Here is a 25,790-nt window from a genome sequence, read left to right on the forward strand (position 1 = left end):
AATGTTACCCTCAATAAAATCTTGGACGAGTTCGATATTGGGTCATCTGGGATCAAAAACTAGGTCACCAGGTCAGATCAAAGGAAAAGCTTGTTAACACTGTAGAGCTCACATTTATGACTATATCTTCATGAAACTTGGTCAGAATGTTAATCTTGATGATCTCAATGTCCAGTTTGAATCTGGGTCATGTAGGGTCAAAAACTAGGTCACTAGGTCAAATCAAAGGAAAAGCTAGTTAACACTCTAGAGACCTCATTTATGACCATATCTTAATGAAACTTTGTCAGAATGTTAATCTTGATGATCCATAGGTCAAGTTCAAATCTGGGTCATATGGGGTCAAAAACTAGGTCACCAGGTTAAATCAAAGGAAAAGCTTGTTAACACTCTAGAGGTCACAATTTTGGCCCAATCTTAATGAAACTTGGTCAGAATGTTACCCTCAATAAAATCTTGGACAAGTTCGATATTGGGTTATCTGGGGTCAAAAACTAGGTCACCAGGTCAAATCAAAGGAAATGCTTGTTAACACTGTAGAGGTAACATTTATGATATATCTTCATGAAACTTGGTCAGAATGTTAACCTTGATGATCCAAAGATCCAGTTTGAATCTTGGTCATGTAGGGTCAAAAACTAGGTCACCAGGTAAAATTAAAGGAAAAGCTTGTTAACACTCTAGAAGTCACAATTTTGGCCCAATCTAAATAAAACTTGGTCAGAATGTTACCCTCAATAAAATCTTGGACGAGTTTGATATTGGGTCATCTGGGATCAAAAACTAGGTCACCAGGTCAAATCGAAGGAAAAACTTGTTAACACCGAAGTGGCCACATTTATGACCATATCTTAATGAAACTTGGTCAAAATGTTAATCTTGATGATCTATAGTTCAAGTTTAAATCTGGGTCAGGTGGGGTTCAAAAACTTGGTCACTAAGTCAAATCAAAGGAAAAGCTTGTTAACACTCTAGAGGCCACATTTATGACTGTATCTTCATGAAACTTAATCAGAATGTTAATCTTGATGATCTTTAGGTTAAGTTTGAATCTTGGTCATGTGGGGTCAAAAACTAGGTCACCGGGTCAAATCAAAGGAAAAGCTAGTTAACACTTTAGAGGCTACATTTATGACCATATCTTTATGAAACTTGGTCAGAATGTTGATCTTGATGATCTTTAGGTTTATAGGTCAGGTGAGCGATACAGGGCCTTCATGGCCCTCTTGTTAAATAATATCTTCTTTGGGCATTTGAGTGTGTGTTCGGATTTACGTTTACAAACGAACTGATTGTAATAATATTGATGAAATACGTTTTTAACTATACTAATAGTCTTTGGGCATTTAAATGTGTGTTCATCGTAAGGCTTTGTATAATATGATTTTAATAGACCGAAAACAATGTGGTTCATGTAACATGTCTAGAAGTAGAGTTGTTTGCTAGGGATCTATTATTTTTTTGTTTTTTTAGCTAACCTGAGCACGAAGTGCTCAAGGTGAGCTTTTGTGATCGCCTTGTGTCAGTTGTCGTACGTCGTCCGTCGTCAACAATTTGATTGTTAACACTCTAGATGTGAAACCAAAATTTGTAGTCCTGTTTGGCGCCATATAACCTATACTGTGTTGATGCGCCGTAAAACCCAAATAAATAACACTCTAGAGGTCACAATTTTGGCCTAATCTTAATGAAACTTGGTCAGAATGTTACCCTCAATAAAATCTTAGACGAGTTCGATATTTGGTCATCTGGAGTCAAAATCTAGGTCACCAGGGCAAAGCAAAGGAAAAGCTTGTTAACACTCTAGAGGCCACATTTATGACCATATCTTCATGAAACTTAGTCGGAATGTTAATCTTGATGATCGTAGATCAAGTTCAAATCTGGGCCATGTGGGGTCAAAAACAAGGTCAACAGGTCAAATCAAAGGCACAGCTAGCCACATTTTTTACCATATCTTAATGAAACTTGGTCAAAATGTTAATCTTGATGATCTTTAGATCAAGTTCAAATCTGGGTCAGAAGAGGTCAAAAACTAGGTCACCAGGTCAGATCAAATGAAAAGCTTCTTAACGCTCTAAAGGCCACATTTATGACTGTATCTTCACGAAACTTGGTCAGAATGTTAACTTTGATGATCTTTAGGTCAACCGATCTTAAAACAGATTTTCAGTGACCATGAATGTGACCTACTGACATACTTCCTTGTTTTTAGCTCACCTGAGCACGAAGTGCTCAAGGTGAGCTTTTGTGATCGCCCTGTGTCCGTCGGCCGTCGTCGTCCGTCCGTCCGTCGTCAACAATTTTACTGTTAACGCTCTAGAGGTCACAATTTTGGCCCAATCTTAATGAAACTTAGTCAGAATGTTACCCTCAATAAAATCTTGGACGAGCTCATTATTGGGTCATCTAGGGTCAAAAACTAGGTCACCAGGTCAAATCAAAGGAAAAGCTTGTTAACACTTTAGAGGTCACAATTTTGGTCCAATCTTAATGAATCTTGGGCAGAATGTTACTCTTAATAAAATCTTGGACGAGTTCGATATTGGGTCATCTGGGGTCAAAAACTAGGTCACCAGGAAAAGCTTGTTAACACTCTAGAACCCACATTTATGACTTTATCTTCTTGAAACTCAGTCAGAATGTTAATCTTGATGATCTTTAGGTCAAGTTTAAATCTGGGTAATGTGGGGTCAAAAACTAGGTCACCAGGTCAAATCAAAGGAAAAGCTATTTAACACTCTAGAGGCCACATTTATGACCTTATCTTAATGAAACTTTGTCACAATGTTAATCTTGATGATCTTTAGGTCAAGTTCAAATCTAGATTAAGTGGATTCAGAAACTAGGTCACCAGGTCAAATCAAAGGTAAAACTTGTTAACACTCTAGAGGCCACATTTATGACTATATCTTAATGAACCTTGGCCAGAATGTTAACCTTGATGATTTTAGGTCAAGTTCGAATCTGGGTCATATGGGGTCAAAAACTAGGTCACCAGGTCAAATCAAAGGAAAAGATAGTTAACACTCTAGAGACAACATTTATGACCATATCTTAATGAAACTTGGTCAGAATGTTAATCTTGAATATTTTTATGCCCCCAGCATCTACTGATGCGGAAGGCTTATAGTGATTGTCCTGTTCGTCCGTTCGTTCGTTCGTTAGTCCGTCCGTCCGTACGAGGTTAACCAAATGGGACCGTTTCGTCTAGCATCAATATCCCTTACTAGAATGACTTGATACTAATGCAGATGTAACCTGTGACCATTCCTCATCTTCAGACATCACTTGACCTCAGTTTGACCATGATCTTGACCTCATTTTTGACTTAGGTTGCTTTATATGGGCCATCTTTTGGTTAACCAAATGGGACCGTTTCGTCAAGCATCAATACCCCTTACAAGAATGAATTGATACTAATACAGATGTAAACTGTGACCATTCCTCATCTTCAAACATCACCTGACCTCAGTTTGACCTTGACCTTGACCTCGTTTTGGACTTAGGTGCAAAATCTATCGACAAGGATGCCACTGGGGGCATCAAGCGTTTATTGAACGCAGCTTCTTGTTAGGTTAAGTTTCAGTGTGGGTCAGGTAGGGTCAAACACTAGGTCACCAGGTCAAATCAAAGGTAAAGCTTTTTAACATTCTGGAGACCTAATTTTAAGTTTGAAACTCATGGGAATTGATCAGAATGTTTGTCTTGATGACCTCTAGGTTAGGTTCGAATCTTGGTCATGTGGGGTCAAAAACTAGGTCAGCAGGTCAAATCAAAGGTAAAGCTTGTTAACAGTCTAGAGGTCTAATTTGTGACTGTATCTTCATGAAACTTGGTCAGAATGTTAATCTTGGTGATCTTTAGACCATGTTGGAATCTGGGTCATGTGGGGTCAAAAACTAGATCACCAGGTCAAATCAAAGGAAAAGCTAGTGAACATTCTAGAGACCACATTTATGACCATATCTTTATGAAACTTGGTCAGAATGTTAATCTTAATGATCTTAAGGTTAAATTCCAATCTGGGTAAGGTGGGGTCAAAAACTAGGTCACCAGGTCAAATCAAATGTAAAGCTTGTTAACGATCTAGAAGCCACATTTATGACCGTGTCTTCATGAAACTTGGTCCGAATGTTAATTTTCATGAGCTTTAGGTCAAGTTCGAATCTGGGTCATGTGGGGTCAAAAACTAGGTCACTAGGTCAAATTATAGGAAAAACTAGTTGACGCTCTAGAGGCCACATTTATGACCATATCTTAATGAAACTTGGTCAGAATGTTAACCTTGATGGGTCATTAGGTCAGGTGAGCGATACAGGGCCTTCATGGCCCTCTTGTTTAAGATACAGCCTTGAAATTTGGATGACGTGTACTGTTTAGCACACCGATCTTAAAACTGACTTTCAGTTTCCATGAATGGGACCTACTGACATACATGTACAGTTTTGCCCACCAATCTTAAAACTGACTTTCAGTGACCAAGAATGTGACCTACTTACCTACTTTCTAATATTTTAGCATCAGTTTGACATTTGAAAAATGTAGCTCATATTACTCAGGTGAGCGATCCAGGGTCATCATGACCCTGTTGTTTTTATTATTAGTTTGTTCCTTTGTGCAAGTTGATATCGAAAATGTGTCTTTCTGATTATAGTATTACTTCATTTAGTATACATCATGCCCGCTTAGCTCAATATATATAGGGAGAGTTTTTTTTCTAAAATGACGATTTGAGAAGACATTGTGTCTAAAAATACTCTTCCAAAATACTCTTCATCCACCTCGGACCACTGCCTTACCCTTGCATGTTCGTAAGAGGCGACTAATAGGGTCTTAACACTTGGTTTTGCAGTAACTCTGTGATTCCAGCAGGTATGCAAATTTTGATTTCATACCTTATGTTTTTATTTCGATGTAAATGAGATGTGGAACCAAAATTTGTAGTCCTGTTTGGCGCCATATAACCTATACTGTGTTGGTGCGCCGTAAAACCCAAATAAATAAATAAATTAATAAATCCTCCACCTCTGATTCATGTGGGGAAGTTGGCAGTTACTTGCTGTGAACAGGTTTGAATTGGTAATGAATCCGGGAAGACTGGTTAGGTTAACTGCCCGCCGTTACATAACTGAAATGCTGTTGAAAAATAGCGTTAAACCAAAAACAAACAAAAAGATATGTAGTATATAATTTGCTTCTATATGTAGTGCAACACAAGAAGTACATTAAAATCAAGTCTCTGTAAAAAATAAGGATTACCAGGGAAAGGTATGTTGGGTTGGTGTGCATGAACCACACTGTATTTTGGTGTTGGATAAACTTACAATGTTGTTATTTAATAAATGTTGTTATTATTGATCTGGATACTTGCCTGTAATCTATTTTTCCATCAGAGGTCTTGTAATCTACGAGCATACTATCGAGAAAGTCTATATCGCTGCCAGACAGGTCAATCGCAACATCCTGTTTATAAAGTCTACATATTTTAGGTACCATCTATGACACTAAATTTGTTACGAAAAAGTTTAAATTTTCTAAGTTAGAAATTTCATTTTTTTTTTGTGTAAGCGTTTTGTAATACATTTTGATGTTTAATTTCCATTTTATCATAATGAATTTTACTTACTGCGAATGCCAATAGAAAGTCATTTCTGGTGAGTTTCTTCTCCTTTGTTTTATCGAACGTTACCATCGCGTCGTACAGAGGTAAACCATTTGAATCACTGTATGTTTTTATAACCACCATAATATTATCTGCCGTCACCTCATTAATTGGTGTTCCCAGAAACGTACCTGTAGTATAGAGAATAACAGGCTACTGTCTTTTGATATCAACGTTATCAGGTCGAGGTTGATATGGGGTGGAAGATGGGAGGGAACCGAACCCCTTCCGCCCATATCTGCCGAGCCTGATAACATTGATATCAAAATACAGTTGTCTGTTATTCTATTTATCATGAAACTCACACAGCCTGCATAGAACAACATATTTCGTCATCTCTTATTTCGTAAAAATTCACTTCTGAAGCAAAAATTAATAAATTCATATTTTACGGATTTGAAAATTCATCCGCCCCTGAAACATCTGAACGAAACAATACGGCAGCCATATTGAATTCAATTCCGACAATGTTTAAAAAAATAACAATGAAATAAATTCTTACCTGCGTAAAAATAAAAATCATGCTCTTGAATAAATCAGAACATGGTTTAGTTCAGCAGTAATTAACTTTGACTCGGACAACTACAGTCTAGTGCAAAAAGTATTGGTTAAAAATGGCGGCCATCTTGGATTTTTGTATTTTGTATAGCTTAAACATTTCATGTTATAGTGCTATTTAAAAACACAAAACAAATTAATATTAGTGAAAATCTTACCTCAATACTTTGTCAAATGTCCCTTTAATTTGATGACATTCAAAATTCACCTTGGAATGCTGTCATAGAGATTCTGAATGAACAGTACTGGAATGGCTGACCAAATGGCAAAAATATTGTTGTACAAATCTTCATTAGAATGAATCAAATATTGTCTGTCCCATTATTTTCGTTTGATATATAGCCACATATTTTCAATAATGTTGAGATCGGGTGACTGTGCTGGCCAAGACATAGTTTTTATATTGTTTCTTGCTATATATTGTTGGGTAACCCTTGAACGGTGGACCGGGCATTGTCATCTTGAAATAAATAGGAACCATTTGGGAAATGTCTTGCAATTACTGGCCATATATTGTCTTCAAGAATGTTAATGTCCTTTTCAGAATTGATATTGCCATTTACTTTTGTCAGAGTTCCAACACCAGACCAGCAAATGTACCCCTACACCATAACAGAGAACTTTCTGTTTGCCCTTGATGGAATCAAGTCTGGTCTATAGCCTTTGCCCTTCTTTCTTTAAATGTACACCCTGTTATTATTGCCTATTACAACTTAACTCTCATCAGAAAAAACTCATCTCACTGCCATTTACAGTCCATCTCTTCTTAACACCAAGAAGGGGCTCCGTGGCCGAGTGTTAGGCCTGACTTAATCACTTGCCCTCATCGTGTGGTTCGAGCCTCACTCGGCATGAATTCTTCATGTGAAAGCACCACTGCTTACGGAAGTCGGTTTTACTGCCGCTCGTATGAAATATGCACGAGGGCACCTGGTCTTCTCCACATCAAGCTGAAAGTCGCCATATACCTTAAATATCGTCGACTTAAACCCAACAAAAAAAAAAAAAAAAAAAAAAAAACACAAAAGTCTTCTTTCGGTTCTCCACCCTGATCACAACCTTTTTCCTGTTAATTCTCCTTTTGAAACCATGCTTGCTCAAATGATACTGCACAGTACGTTTAGATACTTTTCTTTCCCTGTCTTCATTAATTAGATATCACATCACTCAAACTGTCCCTTCTGTTCTTTTTCACAATCCGCTCTAACAGCATGTAAGCTCTGTCTGTCACAATTTTAGGCCTGCCACTTCTGGATTTGTTTTTTACAGAAGCAGTTGCTTTAAACTTTAAAACATTAAACACAGTGCTGTATGGTATATCCAATCTATTACAAATCTTACTTGGTTTAAATCCCATTTCATATAGACCTACAATAACATTTTTCTTATAAGGTGTAAGTTCCTGTCCTTTTCTACCCATGTTTGTCAACAAACTAAATTTTATGCAATGTCATTGATGATATCATATTTAGAAAATGCTTGAACCTATTTATATCAGTGAGGACAAGGTCAATATTTGTTTGTAAACAAATAAATTACATGTAATAACATCTAATGATTTTCAAATCAATATTCTGATTTTAACCATACTTTTTGCACTAACTGACATTCCAAAACAGCTGAAATGTCAGCGTGTCATTCTAGACTCATCGAGAAGTTACAGTTTATCACTATTTACACTGATCCAGAATTATTTAATACAAACACTATTGCTACTACTTCATAAAATGATGTTAATAGCAAATCGAGAATAAGTGCTCCGTCAGTGCATTGTGAGACAAGCATATTTAAGGAAATTAGTTGAGATTACCGAATCTGTTTAGAAAAAAAGTCGTGCAACATTTAAAAAACTGGATTCTGAAGTAAAATTCGATGTGAGAGGATACTGATGTAAAAACTAGTCCGTCATTATGGGAGGAGCTTAATTTTGATATCAGGTCTGATATCAAAGTAAAATATCAGGCAAGTGATATCAAGCACTTTGCATAGTAGTTGCATGATAAATTAGTACATAGTACAAAATAAAGAGCCTTTTTAAAATGTTTATACTTCTTAAACGGAATTTAAAAACAACCTGATCGAGATAATCAGTTCAAGCTTTTTGTGTTATGGCCGAAATTGTTCCAAGCAGGTAACGATTTAAATTCTGAAAAAAAAAGAAATTGTTGACTTTGAACAAAAGGCCAAAGAATATTAAAGATGGCACATTTACAACTTGCTTTAATAAATGAAAAGTTTAGACGACCAAACGGATATAAAATTGACCATTCATAGAACAAACGACGCGCATTTTCTTCGACTGTTGCGTGATGAGCCATGAAGTTATGGTTTGTCTACATATCTGCAGCACATTACTTAGGCACAAACTTAAAGTAGGCCCTGTGTATTTTAGATTTTGTCCACAGATTTTGTCCGGGGCATATCTTCTTCATGCATGGAGGGATTTTGATGAAACTTGGCACAGTTGTTCACCTCCATGAGACGGAGTGTCATGCGCAAGGACCAGATCCCTAGGTCTAAGGTCAAGGTCACACTTTGAGGTCAAAGGTCAAATTCAAGAATGACTTTGTCCGGAGCATATCTTCATGCATAGAGGGATTTTGATTTAACTTGGCACAATTGTTCACCATCATGAGACGGAGTGTCATGCGCAAGAACCAGGTCCCTAGGTCTAAGGTCAAGGTCACAGAGGTCAAAGGATACAAGAATGAAAACTTTGTCCGGAGCATTTCTTCTTCATGCATGGAGGGATTTTGATATAACTTGGCACAAATGTTCACCACCACGAGGTGGAGTGTCATGCGCAAGAACCAGGTCCCTAGGTCTAAGGTCAAGGTCGCACTTAGAGGCCAAATGTCAGATACAAGAATGACTGTCCGAAGCATTTCTTCTTCATGCATGGAGGGATTTTGATGTAACTTGGCAAAATTGTACACCATCATGAGACGAAGTGTCATGCGCATGTCCCTTCTTTAGAATTACTTCCCTTTGTTGTTACTATAAATAGCTTGTAGTGTAACTTTTTCATTACTAGTCGTAGGGAAAAATCGAGACCACTTTTCTGTAGTACAACATGCATGTTACATCCAATTCGGTGGTGTATTTTGACTTATCTCTACATGGTAAGGATTTTTGTGTGGACTTACAATTTTTTGGGGGCGGGGGATTTTTTTTTAAAGATTAACTTCCCTTAGTTGTAACTATAAATAACTTATATTGTAACTTTTTTATAATTGACCGTAGGGAAATACCAAGACCACTTTTCTGTGGTACAACATAGATGTTACTTTCAAATTTTAGGTGTATTTTAAGGTATCTCTACCTAGTAAGGAGTTTTTATGTGGATTTAGAAAAACAAAATAATTACAATAATTACTACCACAAAATTAAAATTTCATTTGCAAATACAGGTGCTAGTGTAAAGAAATTTGCTGTGAGGGGCGTATATTGTGACATTCTGGCCCTAAGAGAAGGGCTATAACTCTGGCCTAGCTGAGTAAAATCCAACAGAGAACACCAGGTACACAACTTCACATGCTATAAAACAATGACCTGTAAGTCAAATACATTTTGAGATACATTGGTCACACACTTAAAGTCAAGGGTCAAAGTGAAATATTAAAAAAAACTCGGGTGTACAAATTCACATGATAGATAATATTCCTACATGCTTTCATAACTCTAGGTGAAAATTTTATGTCCCTCCTGCCTTTTTGGAAAAAAGGGACATAGAAATAGGCTACGTCCTTCCGTTCGTTACACTTCGTGTCCGGTCCATAACGCTGTCATCCATGAAGGGATTTTGAAATAACTTGGCATAAATGTTCCCCACAATGAGACGACATGTCATGTGCAAGACCCAGACACCTAGCTCCAAGGTCAAAGTCACACTTAGAGGTCAAAGGTTAACATGGTCAGTTTCGTGTCCGGTCCATAACTCTTCCATTCATCAAGGAATTTTGAAATTATTTGGCACACATGTTCCTCATAATGAGACCACGTGCCATATGCAGTGCCCAGACCCCTAGCCCTAAAGTCAAGGTCACACTTAGAGGTTAAAGGTTTACATGGTCTGTTTCTTGTCCGGTCCATAACTCTGCCATTCATCAAGGGATTTTGATATTTCTTGACACAAATGTTCCCTATAATGAGACCGAGACCCCTACCTCCAAGGTCAAGGTCACCTTTGGAGATCGTTTTTTTTTTTTTGTAATTAATCTGTCTGGTCTGTAACTTTTTATTCATTGGTGTATATTTAAATAACTTGGCATATTCACCATTGCTAGACAATTTGTCATGTGCAAAGGTCAAGGTCATAGGCACCCACGTTCTCTTTGTTTTATTTTTGTTTGTACATGAAATTACATTCCTTTTATATGATAACGTAAAATACATGTGTTTTATATCAGTGTTCCTACTAATTTAAAAATGACATGTTTTAAGTAACATGATTGGTATTGATAGTTATAAAAAGCTACTAACAATTGTAGACTTGTAAATGCAAGCCGTATAACTTAATGCTATATATAGGTAAATGCAGCATTACTATAATTGCAAAACATTAGGTTGATATATAGATCAGCTCTGCATTGACCAACCGTAGAATTAACTTTTTCTGGTGTGTAATTTAAAAACAAGTTTTAGTACCATATAAGTGACATGCATTTCATTTGTTTTTGTTTATTAATTACGTCCCTTTAATATGATAAAATATTTCATTATATTTTGTCTTTATTTTTCCTTACCAATAATTTATATATAGAAGCACATTAAATCTTTAAAATACAGATATTAGCACTGAAAGCATTCATCAGTTATAGATTTCCAGACATTTTCAAGCTTCGTAACGTCTTCATGAATTATATAATACATAGTTATGATTTACATATATTGTTAGTATGTTGACCTATTACTTTAGAATATATTGTTTTGTCTTGCAATATGTTTTGTGAAAAATATCCATAAGCGGGAGACGTTGGTAATTCTGTTACAAATTCTTGTTAAGATATGCAACACAAACTTTCAAACTTTTTATGTGTATTTTTCACTACATCAAGGGCCATAACTTCAGTGTCGTTGAGTGGAATCCCAAACAGAACACCAGGTGCGCAGCTTTACATGCTATGTTACAATCCCTTAATGTTTTTTTTACTCTTAAGTCAAACACATTTTAGATACATGCGACACAAACGTGTATAACCTTTATGCATATTTTTGACAATCAAGGACCATAACTGGTCTGGCTTACAGAAATCTGGAACAAAAGCCTAGGTGCACAATTTCACATGATGAATGATATTCCTTATGATGTTTCATGACCCTAGGTCAAATACTTTTGAGATATGTTCGACACAACCTTTATGCCTTTTATGCATTTTTTTACTAAGTCAAGGGCCATAACTCTGGTCTGGTTGAGTGAAATCTCTTTCAAAACCCTGCACAACTTAACGTGCTGACTAACATTCTTGTAATGTTTCATAATACTGGGTCAAATACTTTCGACACAAACTTAGATCCTTTTCATGCATATTTTTGACTAAGTCAAGGGCCGTGACTCGAGTCTGGCTGTGTGAAAACCCCTGGTGCGCAACTTCCCAAGCTGAATAACAATCTTGCGAGGTTTGGTAACTCTGGATGAAATACTTTATGAGGTATGAACGACTCAAATTCGGATGGACAAGGGCAACTCTAAGTTCCCACCCCCTCCCTGTCCCCACGAAAAAAAAATGGGGCGGGGGCACAAAAATGGAGACAACTCCGCAAAAACTTTATTTTAGTATAACGTGACTTGGTATTTTTTATTTACTGAAAACCGTACAGTTTACCTCTAGGCATCCAAGAGCGTGCATTATTACTACAGTAGTCAGTGATTTGAAAAGAAAATTATGCAAAGATCAAACATAGAAATACCCTTGGGGAAAGTGTGTAATTTTTTGTACTGAAATTTATAAACAAAACAGGCGAGTTTTTTCAAAAAGTTAAAACCCTCAGAATTACACAGGGTAAAAAAAGGTTGAGAAAGCAACTGCTCGAAAGAGAATAATCTCATCTGCCTATGTTTATGCGTTAAGTGTTGGAAAATGCCCAGAAATGCGTGAAATTTAAAGACACTAAAACGCCAGAAACGCTTTTAGGACTTGGATGCATGATTATGTTAACCTGTGTAACAAAGATACTTTACTTTTCCATTTCGATGATAGAAATGGACAGGATTAGGATTGACAAACAGTGTTCAGTGAACTGTTTCACTCTCTAAACAGACTGTTTCCCATGTATAAAGTGAGTTTATGGTAAGTCTCTTCATGATTACAACTGAACGCGAATTCTGGTACTGGCAAGAGTAGAGTGGAAATCCACATCCACGAAATTAACTTAAGGCCTTTATTAAAGAGGATGAGCTATATATGAGATATATATGGGACAGCCACGCCCAAAATGAGCACCCACTTAGATTGACTTCAATGTGATTGTTTATATGTGACAGGATTCATTTGGTTATGGAAACTGGTGTCGAATCGCATTCCCTTCAACGGTGCTCTTTTGAGACCTGTCTATTGAATTTTTTTTATGTGAAAAAAGCCACCCGGATAGTTTGTTATGGTCCATGAACAATTGACGTCTTTTTCCGTCAGTGTGACTAAACCCAGTAACAACAGCACTGCAATGCGGAGCAATATACGCCCGAAAGTATGACCTTTGACCCCTAAGTGTGAACTTGGCCTTGAAGCGAGCCATCCGAAACATGCGCTCTGCACGTCGTCTTGGTGTGGTGAACATTTGTGGCAAGTTTCTTTAAAATTCTTCAATCAGTTCAAGAGTTACAGGACGGACACGAAACAAAGTCATATGACCTTTGACCCCTAACTGTGACCTTGACCTTGAAGCAAGCCATCCATAACATGCGCTCTCGTCTCGATGTGGTGAACAGTTGTGTCAAGTTCCTTTAAGATCCTTCAAACAGTTCAAGAGGTAAAGAGCGGACACGAAACATAGACATATGACCTTTGACCCTAAGTGTGACACTGACCTTGCGGTGAGCCATCCAGAACATGCGCTCTGCACGTTGTATCGATGTGGTGAACAGTTGTGTCAAGTTTCTTCGAAATCCTTCAAGGGGTTCAGGTAAGTCCTTTGACCCCTAAGTGTGAACTTAAACTTGAAGCGAGACATCCGAAACATGCGCTCTGCACGCCGTCTTGATGTGGTGAACATTTGTGCCAAGTTTCTTTAAAATCACTCGAGCAGTTCAAAAGTTACAGAGCGGACACGAAACAAAGTCATATGACCTTTGACCCCCTAAGTGTGACCTTGATCTTGAAGCGAGCCACCCATAACTTGCGCTCTGCACGCCGTCTTGATGTGGTGAACATTTGTGCCAAATTCTTTTAAAACCCTTCAAGCAGTTCAATAGTTAAAGAGCGGACACGAAACATAGTCATATGACCTTTGACCCTAAGAGTGACATTGACATTGCGGCGAGCCATTCAGAACATGCGCTCTGCACGTTGTTTCGATGTAGTGAACATGTGTGTCAAGTTTCTTCGAAATCCTTCAAGGGGTTCAGGTATGACCTTTGACCCCTAAGTGTGAACTTGACCTTAAAGCGAGCCATCCGAAACATGCACTCTGCACGTCATCTTGATGTGGTGAACATTTGAGCTAAGTTTCTTTAAAATCAGAGTTACAGAGCGGACACAAAACAAAGTCATATGACATTTTACCCCAAAGTGTGACCTTGACCTTGAAGCGAGACATCCAGAACATGCGCTCTGCACGTCGTCTCGATGTGGTGAATATTTGTGTCAAGTTTCTTCGAAATCCTTCAAGGGGTTCAAGAGTTACAGAGCAGCCACTAAACTGCTAACGGACAGACGGACGGACACCAGGGGTATAACAGAATACGTCCCTTCGGGCGTATAAAAATGAAAGAAGTGTTACTTTGCTTCTTCTTTGGTTTTCCAACGATGACGTAATCACTCAACAAGCGTCCATGTTCTATCTGTATTTTGCGTGACTGTTGCAGCTCTTCTTTCATTGCACGGAATTCCTTGTCTATTTCAATACCCTGTAAAATATTAATTACAATGAATGCATTAATATGTGCTTAATATAAGTTGTCTATCCTTGATATTACATTGTCTTATAAATTATTAAAAATATAATCTTTTGGTGAAAAATAAACATTTATTTTGCAGCATCTTGTCCAGAAAAATGCTTAGTTAACTCTTTATTTCATTCAAGTTGCTTCGCTGTTGAACTATGCGATAACACGAATACCATAAACAAATCTCTTTTTGAAAAGTTTCATGTACAGTAATGTTCCGCTTCTACTTATGGGCTGTGACATGCAAGTGTTATATTTTTAGAAATTTTTAAAACAATAATCCGGCCTGTTTCATTTTATTAAAACATTTGAGAAAAGGCTGAGCTTAAACCAGTGTAGTGATTATAGATTTAAAGGCCACTTCCAACAGCCTTGTTGTTAGGTTACCTTTAAACGACGTGGATAGGATGTCCGTCTACTGACCGAAACGTTCAGGGTTCAAGATCCGGTACGGACCTTGGTTTTGTCTCCTCCAAGTTTACTTTAAAGGCGATGAAGATGAGAGAAGTGTAATTATTGTAGGTTTGTAGGCATTTCGAACAGGTTGCTATAGCGACGTGGTAAGAAAATCGCCTACGGAACACGAGGTCTGGATTGCGAGCTCTGGTAGGGGGACCTTGGTATTTTTGTGCCACAAGTTTACTTTACTAGTTACGTCCCAAAGGCATCTGATAAGACAGTTTTAGATCAACAATTTCATCATGTTCTTACAATTCCAACTTACAAAAGAAAGAGATCTTTTTGCCGTATCGAACTTTGACAAGTTAATAATCTAATAGTACAAGCGTACAGGTTCCAACATGTTCTAACTTGTTACACTCATTGTTTGCTCCAGAACAATAGACATCTCATAAATGTGACATGTCCGATTATTTGTAGTGTACGGCATAAGTAAGCTATAGCGGTAAATATAAAGTAGGCCAAGAGTTAGCATCTTTCATCTATAGGCCATAGCGCGGGACCTGAATTGGCATATTAATATGTAGGCTAAATCGATAAATATAACATAAGGTCAGAGTTAGCATCTTGCGTCTGTAGGCTATATCGGTAGATATAACATAGGGTAAGAATTTGCATGTTTCAATAGTAGGCTATGGCAATAAATATAACAAAGGGTCAGAATTAGAATCTTACAACGGTAGATATAAAATAGGGTCGGAATTAGCATCTTTTATCTAAAGGCTATAATGGTAAATGTAACAAAGTCAGAATTAACGTCATTCACATGTAAGCTATCGCGGTAAGTATAGCATATGGTCAGAATTAGCAGGTAGAAGTCAGAATAACATTTACTCAGCGATAATGTATAAAGGCAATATTTGAAGCGAAGAGGATGAAAAACAATCAATAAAGTTTCCGGTACTGTAGAATTTAATGGCAAAATGAAACACACAGCTATGTAAAAACAAATTCAAATTTCGGAATTACATAGAATAATGTTAAAAAAGGTGAAGTATACTTAATCTTGAATTGAAATCTTACGCATTATTTTTTTTATCATACAGTATCTATTTTTTATTGTGATTTGATCCGTATTTGATATATTTATGTAGCCCTTTGAAAATTAGGAATATGTACGCATATTGTTTGGTTTTCATATGGTGTGATAAGACCATTGCTCGCTTGTTCACGTCTTTACATTTGCAAAAAGCAGAACCAGTACCTACATAGGCGAACTTATTACCCACTGGCAGTACTATATACCAATAGCAGAAACGGAAGCAATAATCGAACATCTATACTTCTGGGATTCATGACGTCAATGTCAAGGTCATACTAACCTTGAGGCTGAACTCTGTTTCCTGTCAACAAATGGGGAACTATAAAGTCAATAGTGACTGTAAAACTTCATAGGATGATTGCCTCTGATATGTAGGTAGATGACGCCTATTGTTTTGGATGTATGTACGCCAAAGATCAAAGTCACAGTGGCTAAAACAGTTTCCAGTCAGTAAATGAAAATTTAAAAACTTCTTAAAATGACAACTTGTTATCAGTAGATGAGCGTTGTTAATTTTTGGGTCACGAAACCGTTTTCAATGGTTTTAGTGGACAGAGTGCTTCTCAGTTCACAATGAAATGCAGCGGTTAATGCTTTTTATCCTACCTTCATGCAAAATAAAGGCAAAAATCAAGGGATATGATAAAATTTGCTTTATCATGCCAGTGACGAAATAAAGCTTGCCGGGCTACTTATCTATTTTTTAAACGACGCCATCTTGTTTTTGAGAATAACTGCTAAAAGACATATTTATGCAAAATAGTTTTATAAACGCGCTTTTATTAGGTACATAAGACCATGTCACTAATGTAAAGCGTATTCATACCGTATCTGCAATTACCTGCACAAAAAGTTTTTATAATGGAAACGCTCCGAGAAACGGAAAATGACTCATCTATGGAGGCAGTAAACAGTTTTCAGCTTGGACAGGGTCAAATTTAGAAATAAGAGGCAATTTACGGATTGAAGTGCATATTTGTACTATGATAATATATCTAATTACTAAAATAGAATTTCAGTGGCAGAATTGAATTTCAGTTATGATAAATTAGTTGACACCTGATCAGAAATTATACGTAGTGACTTTCAGATGCGAATACATCTTCTTGAATAGCTTAAAGTGAGTTGTATTTTAGCAGGGTCAGAAAATGTGAATAAGTGAAAAACAGTACGGATGCATAATACATTGTTTAGCTATTTTCAGATTTACAGTGTGTTACCGAGTAAAACATGTAGCAGTGTGCTATAACATTTGCAGGAATTTAAATGCAGCAATTTGAAAATTGCTAATTTAATTTTTTCCAACAGTCTTCACGACCGAGAGCAATCTTGTAAACAGAAAACTAAATAACAATGATTGCAGATGGTTTGTATGAAACATACATCATTTAATATTGCAATATCTTTATTTCAGGTGTGTGGTTACATTATTTTGTGTGAGGGTTTTAAAGTCAAGTAGGCGACTACAGTCCTAGAAGCTCTGAAAAACTGTTTACTGCCTCCTATAGCGTTTGTTCAGGATTTAGCTTAAGGAATATATTGCATCTGGAATGGAGTGTTTTTTAATAAAATAATCGAGGAAACGGTTACCTATTTTTTTCCTGCCATGCGGCGTTATGACGTACACGTGTATAAGGTACGTCTAACGTTTGTTTGGTGAGAATGAGTATCCGATTTGCAACTGAACACCGCATAAAACTTCACTTGGCGGCATATTATAATTATTCATTCATGATCAGCCGAACAGAGGTCGGGTACAAACCAAACTAGGTTAGCCTTTGTTTTCCCGCTTTTATTTTATAATATTTGGGGGTTTAAAGACCTATTTCAATGCAGTATGTGTGTTATTTGGAGGGCGTATTAATTTTTGAATTTCTATACTAGGCAGACTCAGATCTATTTGGTGGTAAATTTTGAATTTAAATTAAAAATTATTTTAGATCAGAAGGAAGGATAAATAGAACATTAGACCTGTTACTGTCTTATAAATCTAAATTTATTAAGTTCGTCTAAGAAAAAATAAAAGTCTCGGCTAGAGCCTCGTCTTTTATATTTCCTTCGATCTACCTAAATTTCAATTTATAAGACAGTAACCTAATATTCTCTATTAATTTGGGCAACGTGAAAAATTGAAAGATCTCTGCAATTACAAAGAGGAAGGACAAGTGGTTTGGAGTTATCGACATTACCTATTAAAAGACCACGGAGATTGCAGTTTCCACAGCGTTAAATCTTTTAACAATTACAAGAAGAATAAATGTAAACTGATGAGTTTCCACTTAATTAATATTGTTTTCATTGTCAAAGTTCTCAATGCACAGAGAAATGGGATTGGTCTTTGTAATTATTTTATAATTAAGGAATCAATAGTCACAAAAATATCCTTTAAAGTCCAAACAACGACCAAGAAATTAAACCTCATACTGTAATTAACGGCTCAGCTAAACGGTCATGTCTTTCAAGATATTTGTTGTATATAACCACAGGTAAACATTTTATTTCAAATAATCACAGCGGCAGTTTCTCTCTAGTAGAAAGCCTCTGCAAGTTGTTAAACAGGGTGGTATTTATATTATATAGTGTTTTGAAGAACACTGTTGTAAAAATACCTGACTGATATATTGACAAACATAATAAAATTATCTCACAATTTAATCGTGTCAATGTCTAGTTTTCAATGTTAAATGACCTTTCAGCTGTCTCTGTAGCGCAATCGGTTACCGCGTTCGGCTGTTAACCGAAAGGTTGGTGGTTCAAGCCCACCCAGGGACGTGTATTTTTCACACAAGTGTAAATTGAAACAGGGCAGCAAATTCGCCTTTTTCTGCAATACAATAGCTGTTTGTACATTTTAAAAGGATATACATAACTCTTATAGCATATTGAGTCAGGTGCGTTCGAACGTACATTAGCAAATTTAGCTTGAAGCAGAAAGTGTGTACTGAACTGACACCCTGTTACATCTGTTCACTAGATTTGTTGGTTTCACACTAAACTGACCCAATACAGGCAATATGGTGACGTTCCAGTTTTAATGGCGCCGGAAGACAGAAGCTGACCCTTCTTGAATTACCTCGGGCAAAGATTGTGGCACATGGCAAAAACCACCAGCTGTCTCTGTGGCGCAATCGGTTAGCGCGTTCGGCTGTTAACCGAAAGGTTGGTGGTTCAAGCCCACCAAGGGACGTGTATTTTTCACCCATGTGTAAAATGAAACAGGGCAGCAAATTTATACATTACTTTTATAGCATATTGAGGCACGTGCGTTCGAACGTACATTAGCAAATTTGGCTTAAAGGAGAAAGTGTGTACTGAACTGAAACCCTGTTACTTCTGTTCACTAGATTTGTTGGTTTCACACTAAACCAACCCAATACAGGCAATATGGTGACGTTCCAGTTTTAATGGCGCCGGAATACACAAGCAGTCCTTTTTGAATTACATCGGCGCAACCAAACTGAACAGTTATTTGTGTTAAAAGATCTCTGCAATTACAGAGAGGAAGGACAAGTGGATTTGAGTCATCCACATTACCTATTAAAAGACCACGGAGACTGCAGTTTCCAAAACTTTACATCTTTTAACAATTACGAGAAGAATAAATGTAAACTGATGAGTTTTCACTGATTGTTATCAGTTGTTAATATTCTCAATGCACACAGAAATGGGATTGGTTTTTTAAAGGTAGAAAATGTAATCATTTTATAATTTAGGAAATGACAGTCACAAAAATATCCTTTAAAGTCCAAACAGCGACCAAGAAATTAAACCTCAAATTAACGACTCAGCTAAACGGTCATGTCTTTCAAGATAGTAGTTGTATATCACCACAGGTAAACATTTACTTCAAATCACAGCGGCAGTTTCTCTCTAGTAGAAAGCCTCTGGAAGTTGTTAAACAGGCTGGTATTTATATTATATAGTGTTTTGAAGAACGCTGATATTTAATGTATTAAAGCGTAGGAGAAAGAAAGGCACAAATATCTTGGCATGAACCTTGTTTTCTAAATATTATAACGCTAAAAGGATGCAAAAATTACCGCCAAACGTGAGGCTCGAACCCACGACCCCGAGATTAAGAGTCTCGTACTCTACCGACTGAGCTAGCCGGGCTTGTTGCAAAAATACTTGACTGATATATTGACAACCCATATAAAAAAATTATCTCACAAATAAATAGTGTTCAATGTTAAATGAAATTTCAGCTGCCTCTGTGGCGCAATCGGTTAGAGCGTTCGGCTGTTAACCGAAAGGTTGGTGGTTCAAGCCCACCCAGGGACGTGTATTTTTCACCCATGTGTAAAATTAAACAGGGCAACAAACTCGTCTTTTTTCCTGCAGTACAAATGTTATTTGTACATTTTGAAAGGATATACATTAATTGTATAGCATACTGAGGCACGTGCGTTCCAACGTACATTAGCAAATTTAGCTTAAAGGAGAAAGTGTGTACTGAACTGACATCCTGTTACTTCTGTTCACTAGATTTGTTGGTTTCACACTAAACCGACCCAATACAGGCAATATGGTGACGTTCCAGTTTTAATGGCGCCGGAATACACAAGCAGTCCTTCTTGAATTACATCGACGCAACCAAACTGAACAGGTTATTTGTGTTAAAAGATCTCTGCAATTACAGAGAGGAAGGACAAGTGGATTTGAGTCATCCACATTACCTATTAAAAGACCACGGAAACTGCAGTTTCCAAAACTTTACATCTTTTAACAATTACGAGAAGAAGAAATGTAAACTGATGAGTTTTCACTGATTGTTATCAGTTGTCAATGTTCTCAATGCACACAGAAATGGGACTGTTTTTTTTTAAGGTAGAAAATGTAATCATTTTATAATTTAGGAAATGACAGTCACAAAAATATCCTTTAAAGTCCAAACAACGATCGACCAAGAAATTAAACCTCAAATTAACGACTCAGCTAAACGGTCATGTCTTTCAAGATAGTAGTTGTATATCACCACAGGTAAACATTTTATTTCTAATCACAGCGGAAGTTTCTGGAAGTTGTTAAACAGGCTGGTATTTATATTATATAATATTTTGAAGAACGCTGATATTAAGGAGGTAGGTTACCTTTATATTTGTATGTGCGCATGTCCAACCGGAAGCTAACGTGACGATTTACGACGACGTTTACGACAAACTAAGTGTGTTTGTATATTCATTCTTCTGAAAACAAATCATAGACCTATAACAACCTTCAGTTGTTATTTATATCTATGTGTGTTTTTATTATACAATAAGACCTGAAATTCTATATTATAAACTTTTAACGCCTCAAGAAAGCTAGATCCTAATATTGAAAGAACTGATAGGCATTCCGATAGACATATGACAGAACTGATAGACATTCCGATAGACAATTGATAGAACTGAAAGACTTAGTCAATCTTCTTGAAATCAAGTTCCATTTGAAAAACAATTTAGTTCAATAGCCACATTATCATTATGTAACATTTTAGTCACTTTTAGTTTGATGTTAGACTGATATATGCATGATTTCTTCAGATTTTCTCAAGAATATTTTGAGATTTAACGCGGAATCTTTCACTTCCGGTTGTCTGTAATGCTAAGTTTTCCAGCAATCTTTACAGTATTCTACAGTAAATCTGAAGTAATCATTATTTCAAGGTTTTTAAGTAAGGTTTTTACCATCATTCTGTCAATTTAACTTTTACTGTAGCATATGCTATAGGCTGTTTTCAGATCGATTCTGCTCAAAAGTTGAGTGAGCGCCATATTTTGAAATGTCTTTCGCTCACTTCATTTGTGAAAGACATATGTCTTTCGCCCTCTATCTGATAAAATAAGCAGTTCTACCAACCTTAATTTGCATGGATAAATTCCTTTTATTCCAAAGCATCCATTTGTTTAATGATAGATAACTTTCAACTGGTTACATTTATGTATTTCATCACTAAAGATATTTCAACTGCGAGATGTCTTTCAAGATGGCGGCATTCTGATAGATTTGCCAGAGATGCTGGCTGTAACGGCTCATTTCATTGGTCGACATTTTTAGACCGCGTTTTTTCATTGGTGTTAGACTTTTCTTGCCAGACTTTTTCTCTATAAATATAAGTGTGTCACTGGAAAAACCTTAACCTTCACGCCTACGTAAAAAGTATATATTGAAACTAGACTACTCTTTGTAAACTGCTACGCGACTAGTAAAACTTAGTCGTGACTTATTGTATGCCTGATAACTTAATACACCTATTTTAATGAGATGTACAGTTAATTATCATGGTTCAAAAGTAGCTTAAGTGGTAATGAACATCTGATTATAGATATTTTGAGCTGTTTACATCAAAATTACCAATTTGTGATGTATTGCTAAAGACTACTGAATCAGTTATTAAGTTAGTAAAAACTTCCAGCAATCTATATTGCTCATTACAACCATGAACTTAAAACTGTGTTGACTTTAATTTCTTCCGCCTGCCATTACTGACTTAGCACCTACGGGTGTTACAAGTGGTGTCATACCAGTGGGATCACCTTATAGGAACCCACACGGCTAATGAAGAATTATCGCGTACTACTTACAAAAGAGTGACATAACATTTAGAATGTAAACAAAAGTATCAAAGTACTTGAAGTACAAAGTAAACAATTAAAAAAAAAAATAATAAAAGAAGAAAAACAGTATCACAGTATGAGCTTATCACAGGGCCTATAAATAACAATAGCAATAAATATATAAACAGAAATAAGATCAATAAATAGATAGATATATAAATATATCAATCAAAAAATAGTATTGTTACTAGAAGTAAGCATTAAAACAATTATAGAAAACAAATTTAGAAAAATCTAAAAGAAGAACAAACACAACTGATTATCTTTCATTTATTTGCTGATAAGTATGGCTGATTCAGACAGTGAAGTAAATTTCAATATAAACAATCAAAATGAGGAAGAAGCAGGTGGTACTGCTCAGTCTCTGGAACCACAAGAACAACCTCCATCTCCAGCTTCAGTGATGAATGCAGAGGAAAGTGACACAGATGATGATGTGCCACATCTTTATGAACCTCAAGCACAACCTCGACAAAGACCCGCTATGAGAGAACAACCAGCGGTGCCTCAGAACAGAAATCACTCAAACAGATCAAATATCAGGTATTTGGATCTTCCAGTAAATCAACCAGGTCACTATGAGGGCCAACAGCCAAAGAATGGTCATTTAACAATCAAACCTCAGTGCTTCAGTGGTGAGGAAGACTGGGAAGTTTACTTGCGTCATTTTGAAGTATGTGCTGAACTTGGCCAGTGGACAGATCGTGAGCGAGCATTAGCACTTCTAGCCAGCCTGCGGGGTGAAGCTCAGAACTTTTCTATGACAATTCATAGTGCGGAGAGGGAGAGGTACTCAGACATAGTGTATCACCTTAGCCAAAGGTTTGGTAAAGCCAGACAGCAACCAATGTGGATGACAAGGTTCGAAGCCCGACTTAAAGGTCCCAATGAAACCTTTGCTAAGCTTGGAGATGATCTGCGTCGTTTAGCTCAGCGCGCTTACCCATCCATGACCCATGATGCCCAAGAAATGATTGCGCTTAACCAACTGTACAAGTCTGTTCCAGCTGAAATAAAATTTAAATGTCTTACAGAACAATGTCGCAGTGTTGAACAAGCAGTAGGTATCATAGAAATGTATGAAGGCGTCTTCTTCCCAACAGGTAACATGTCACAATATGCCACAGCTAGAATGGTGAGAAATGTAAATGGTACCGGGAGTGGTCAAAACTCTGAGGAGGCTGCAAACATTCCATCAGCATCAATGATGACACAGACTCTCCAACAACTCCAGGACTGTGTTAAGAAGCTTTCAGAAGCACAAGATGAGCTCAGAAGCAGACGAGGTAATCGTACTCTAAAGCAATGCTTTCAATGTCAGTCTCCAGACCATCTCATTAAAAACTGCCCTTACAACAGACATGGGTTCCGTCAGGCAAATCAAAACCAACAAAGACGATGGCTAGTGAGACCTCCTCAACAGAACCAAGTGCCACAACCCAACTCTCAGAACCAAGGTCAAGCAACTGTGCCACAGAAGAGCCAGGAAAACACCAGGCCGTCGACCCAGTAGGCCCACAGTCGATGGCGAGCAATGGGCCTGAAACTCCTGAAAATGAAATAAAAACAAGTTATGTCGGTAAAACATTTAAAAACACTGAAAAATGGGACAATGGATTTTATACAGGTGTTACAATTTCAAATGTTAATGTAGATATGCTTATAGACAGTGGTTCTTCCACAACCCTTTTGGCTAATAGAATATTTGAACAAATTGAAGCAGGAGTTAGGCCAATTTTGCAGAAAGGAACTATTCGTATGAAAGATGTTACTGGTTCTGAAATAAATGTCTATGGTACAGCAAATATTTCAATTCAAATGGGAGAAACTGAGTATACACACACAGTAACTGTTTGTGACATAGCACCTGATGGAATTCTTGGTCAAGACTTTATGTTACAATATGTTAAAGGGGTTGATTATGTAGAATATTCATTACAAACTAAACAAGGGGACAAAATTCCATGTTGGTTAGGGGGGAAAGACTCTATGGTTTGTAGAGTACTTGTGAAAGAGAAAACTACAATTCCAGGGAACTCTAGTGCATGGGTAACTGTGACAATTCCCAGCAAAGAACATCTTGATCAAATGGCTTTAATTGAACCTGTTAAGCAAAATAAGGCAATTCAGCTTCTGCCAGGCATTGTAAATACCAGTGATAATAGCTCAGTTAAACTAAATGTTGTAAATGGTGAAGAAGACCCAGTTGATATTTTTCCTCAAACTGTGCTTGGTAAATGCCAGTCTTTTAACATGTCTGTTACAAAACAGGAACACTGTGCACAGGTAACTTCTGAAATTAAAACTGAAGCATTAAGTAATAATTTTGACAATGAATCAGAATTACCGGACTTCCTGAGTGACTTGTATAATCGCAGCTCCAAAGGCCTCCTTGAATCTGAAAAGAAATCCTTAAAAACATTACTGTTTAAGTATCAGGACATATTCGCTAAGTCATCTAATGATTTAGGGTTAACAGACAGAATTGAACACAAAATTGAGGTTATACCCGGTACTGAACCTATCAAACAACAAATGAGAAGGTTACCACTATCAAAACGTGAAACTGAAAGAACTGAAATTCAGAAAATGCTGGACAAAGGCGTCATTGAGCCCTCAATGAGTCCCTGGTGCAGCAATCTGGTAATAGTGACTAAGAAAGATAAAACTGCTCGAATATGTGTGGACTATCGCCAGGTCAATGAAACCCTTAAGAAAGACTCTTACCCACTACCAAGAATGGATGAATGCCTAGATGCCCTTAGTGGAAATTCCTACTATAGTAGTATGGACTTATTCTCGGGCTACTGGCAAATAGGTATACGTCCTGAAGATCGTGAGAAAACTGCATTTGCATCCAGTATGGGTTTGTTTCAGTTTGTTCGTATGCCTTTCGGTATGGCTATTGGACCGGCAACATTTTGCCGACTAATGGGCGATGTAATGCGTGGTCTCCAATGGTCAAAATGCGTAGTGTATATGGACGATATAATTGTTCCTAGTAAGACAGTCGCCGAAAACATTGAACGCTTAGAACTGGTCTTTAAGAGATTAAAAGATGCAAAACTGAAGCTTAAACCATCAAAATGTGTATTTCTGCAAACATGTGTAAATTTTCTCGGTCATCAGGTATCTGAAAAAGGTATAAGTACAGATTCTGACAAAGTCAAGGACATTGTTAATTGGCCAATACCTAGGTCAGCCAAACAAGTTCGCTCTTTTTGCGGGTTGATTGCGTACTATAAACGTTTCATAGAAAATCACAGTGAAATTGCAAAACCCCTATATAAACTCTGTGAAAAGAATAGGAAATTCATCTGGACAGACGAATGCCAAACAGCCTTTGAAAATTTGAAACAAAAG

General features: G+C 36.9%; 2 protein-coding genes and 4 non-coding genes across 6 annotated transcripts in view; 4 read left to right on the forward strand and 2 right to left on the reverse strand.

Annotated features, from left to right (window-relative positions):
* LOC123525519 (leucine-rich repeat-containing protein 74A-like) overlaps positions 1-25,790 on the reverse strand; it is a 57,622-nt gene that overhangs the window by 4,581 nt on the left and 27,251 nt on the right. The window contains exons 11-13 of the mRNA XM_045304628.2: positions 14,162-14,288; positions 5,630-5,796; positions 5,375-5,466 (exon numbers count right to left, since the gene is read on the reverse strand). Coding sequence (XP_045160563.1) covers positions 5,375-5,466; positions 5,630-5,796; positions 14,162-14,288 — 386 coding nt within the window. The remainder of the gene's footprint in view (positions 1-5,374; positions 5,467-5,629; positions 5,797-14,161; positions 14,289-25,790) is intronic.
* Positions 18,527-18,600, forward strand: Trnan-guu (transfer RNA asparagine (anticodon GUU)). Its single transcript has one exon. It is a non-coding gene; the product is annotated as a tRNA-Asn (tRNA).
* Trnan-guu (transfer RNA asparagine (anticodon GUU)) lies at positions 18,942-19,015 on the forward strand. Its single transcript has one exon. It is a non-coding gene; the product is annotated as a tRNA-Asn (tRNA).
* On the reverse strand, positions 19,869-19,941 carry Trnak-cuu (transfer RNA lysine (anticodon CUU)). The gene has a single exon. It is a non-coding gene; the product is annotated as a tRNA-Lys (tRNA).
* On the forward strand, positions 20,036-20,109 carry Trnan-guu (transfer RNA asparagine (anticodon GUU)). The gene has a single exon. It is a non-coding gene; the product is annotated as a tRNA-Asn (tRNA).
* On the forward strand, positions 21,032-24,209 carry LOC128547844 (uncharacterized). The gene is made up of 2 exons (XM_053521318.1): positions 21,032-21,969; positions 22,136-24,209. The coding sequence occupies exon 2, from the start codon at positions 22,714-22,716 to the stop codon at positions 23,938-23,940; it is 1,227 nt and encodes a 408-aa protein (XP_053377293.1). The 5' UTR covers positions 21,032-21,969; positions 22,136-22,713; the 3' UTR covers positions 23,941-24,209.

Source organism: Mercenaria mercenaria, chromosome 1 (assembly GCF_021730395.1).
Source record: "Mercenaria mercenaria strain notata chromosome 1, MADL_Memer_1, whole genome shotgun sequence".
Classification (NCBI taxonomy): domain Eukaryota; kingdom Metazoa; phylum Mollusca; class Bivalvia; order Venerida; family Veneridae; genus Mercenaria; species Mercenaria mercenaria.

What these genes read in the sequence shown, in the direction of transcription:
- LOC128547844 (XM_053521318.1), top strand. Translation starts at nt 22,714, where the DNA reads ATGGCTGATTCAGACAGTGAAGTAAATTTCAATATAAACAATCAAAAT.